The sequence below is a fragment of the Pyxicephalus adspersus genome, chromosome 1, assembly GCF_032062135.1.
Source record: "Pyxicephalus adspersus chromosome 1, UCB_Pads_2.0, whole genome shotgun sequence".
Classification (NCBI taxonomy): Eukaryota; Metazoa; Chordata; class Amphibia; order Anura; family Pyxicephalidae; genus Pyxicephalus; species Pyxicephalus adspersus.
This window is the reverse complement of record NC_092858.1, coordinates 101,959,792-101,962,142: the sequence shown is the minus strand read 5'-3', so window position 1 is coordinate 101,962,142 and position 2,351 is coordinate 101,959,792. Positions and strand designations below refer to the sequence as shown.

At 41.9% G+C, this 2,351-nt stretch overlaps 1 protein-coding gene across 1 annotated transcript in view; it reads left to right on the top strand.

Annotated features, from left to right (window-relative positions):
• The window catches only part of ARID1A (AT-rich interaction domain 1A), a gene marked incomplete in the record, with an annotated part of 29,134 nt that overhangs the window by 10,923 nt on the left and 15,860 nt on the right, over positions 1-2,351 (top strand). Inside the window, 2 exon segments of the mRNA XM_072421420.1 lie at positions 1,216-1,416; positions 1,609-2,016. Coding sequence (XP_072277521.1) covers positions 1,216-1,416; positions 1,609-2,016 — 609 coding nt within the window.

The following is a 2,351-nucleotide window of genomic DNA, read 5'->3' as shown; positions in this document are numbered from 1 at the left end:
TTATCCGATCCTCATAAATCATACCAAATCAATTTAGAGATTTTATAGCATATAAATATTGTGATCGGCTAAAATGCTGATAATTTTAACAGTTGTCATTTGTGGTCCGCAATTAGTATGACCGTAACTTGTGTGGCTGGTATGTTCTAATACTATTCTCTCGAAGTCTCGGACATTATGTTTTGGTTGGGTACATTTTGGTCTGGGAGATCCTGGTAGCCCAGTGTTTAAAACAAATGAGTTTTGGTTTTTTTTTTTTTTGTTTTTTGTTTTTTTTTTAATTGAAAACAACCATTCCAATACCCACTGTTGCATTCAAGTTTTGGGTCTGTGAAGTCTGTTCACTACATAGGGGCATATTGATAAAGCAATGGGTAATGACTGCAGATGAATCTACAGGGTTTTCTTTTTCTATTTGTTTTAGAGGTGCGATACTGACAGTAAAGCAACCCTTCTATTTTTCCCAGAATGTCTTCTTTATATGGCATAGTCCAATCCACTTTACATGTAAATGTTAAAAGATGTTGTTTTTTCTAGCTGTTTTACCAGCTTGGCACTAATGTAAATTAGCCATGTGTTCACATATCTGTGCCAGAGTCTGCCACCTCCTATTTTCTCCTCTTTGTGTGGGACAGGGGATTGGTTAGGTGTGGCTAGTTCAGTAGGGCAAATAAAGTGTTTCAGTAACGGCTCCCCCCACCCTCCTTACCTCGTGTCCCCAGAGCACAGATCCTGTCATTCATTGCCTGCCAATACTGAGCACCAGACAGCCGGCTCTTGGCCGCACTTCACATGGGTGTACAGCTGGGACCTGTTATACTTCGGCAGTTTGCCCTTCCAGTTATAAATAGCTCTTACCGCCAGCCTTCATCAGGATAGTCCCAGCAGTAATAAGCAGGTTAATTACTGTGGGAACTCGGGCGGTCCGTGTAGTCGCCCTCCAACAATGTCTGCACAAAATTCTGCAACTGAGCAGTTAGACTGTTGCACCTGTTAGATTACAGAGCATTATGCTATAGTTTCTTGGAAAGCAGAGCTTGATGAATTGTCTTCTATGGAGATGCATGTCATTCAAAGCGTGATGTATAGTTAACAATAAACATGTGTGATTGTATGTGCAGTTGTGTTTTGCTGACTCTAATATTATGGTGGTAGTGAAAGGATTGGATTCATAACATAAAATATGTGAAAATTCTCAATGGTTTGTCTTCACAGCCTGCTGGCCCAATGGATCAAATGGGGAAGATGCGACCCCAGCCATATGGCTCCACAAATCCTTATAGCCAGCAGCCAGGACCTCAACAGGGACACTCTGGTTATCCAGTGCAGCCTTACTCTTCACAAACTCCACAGCGATACCCAATGGCCATGCAGGGTCGGCCTCAAGGTGCAATGGGCATACAGTATGGGCAACAGGTAAAGTATAAGTGTCTAAACAGATTTATTTTTTTTTTTTTCTTGATACTTGTATTAATAGGAGGAAAGATTGCAAAAATTGTGCATTTCACCTATAGTTTTACAGGAGTAACATGTTTTTGGTCACTTTGTAGTATATTATAGGCCTACCTATTTTAAATCCTTTTTATTTATTTATTTTTTTTCCTTTAGATGTCTTCATATGGGCAGCAGGGCCCAGGTCCCTATTCTCAGCAGAGCCAGTCTTCATACTACAACCAACAGGGCCTCCACCCTCCGCAACAGCAAACACCACCCCAGTCCCAGTATTCTCAGCAGCAACCAGCTCCCCAGTCTTACAGCCAACAACAGACTTCCTCTTCCCAGCCCCCCTCCAGCCAGCCTGTGCAGCCTAATTTTACCCAACAGCAGCAGTCACCATCTCCTTCACCCTACACACAGCAACAGCAGCAGGGTCCCCCCACCAGTTCACAAAGCCAGTCACCATATACCCAACAAGCTCCTCAGTACCCAACTTCACAACAGCAAGGGTCATCTTATTCAACATCAGGGGCACAGCAGGGGAGTACCTATTCTCAGCAACGCTTCCCTCCACCACAGGTAAGAAAACGTAAAAGTTGTCTGCTCAAGTTAGTGTTAACATTTTTTGTAGCAGTGCCATAGTGGACAGTTTATTTACCAGTTTTACTTGCTGCTTACTGTGACTGCCTTTATTTTACAAGTCGTTCAGGGTATTTTAGATAAACTTCCTTGCGCTGGAAATGCCTGTATTAACATAATGTAAGGTATGAAAAGGTCTTGCTTTATTTTAAGCTCTGTAATCTACTCAAAAGTAAAATTGTTAGATTAGATTCATACCAGGGAACAGTATTCTTCCAAGTAGCAGCTTTCTAATGCCCATCCTCTTGTTTTGTCCCATTTTGTTTCATCTTTCT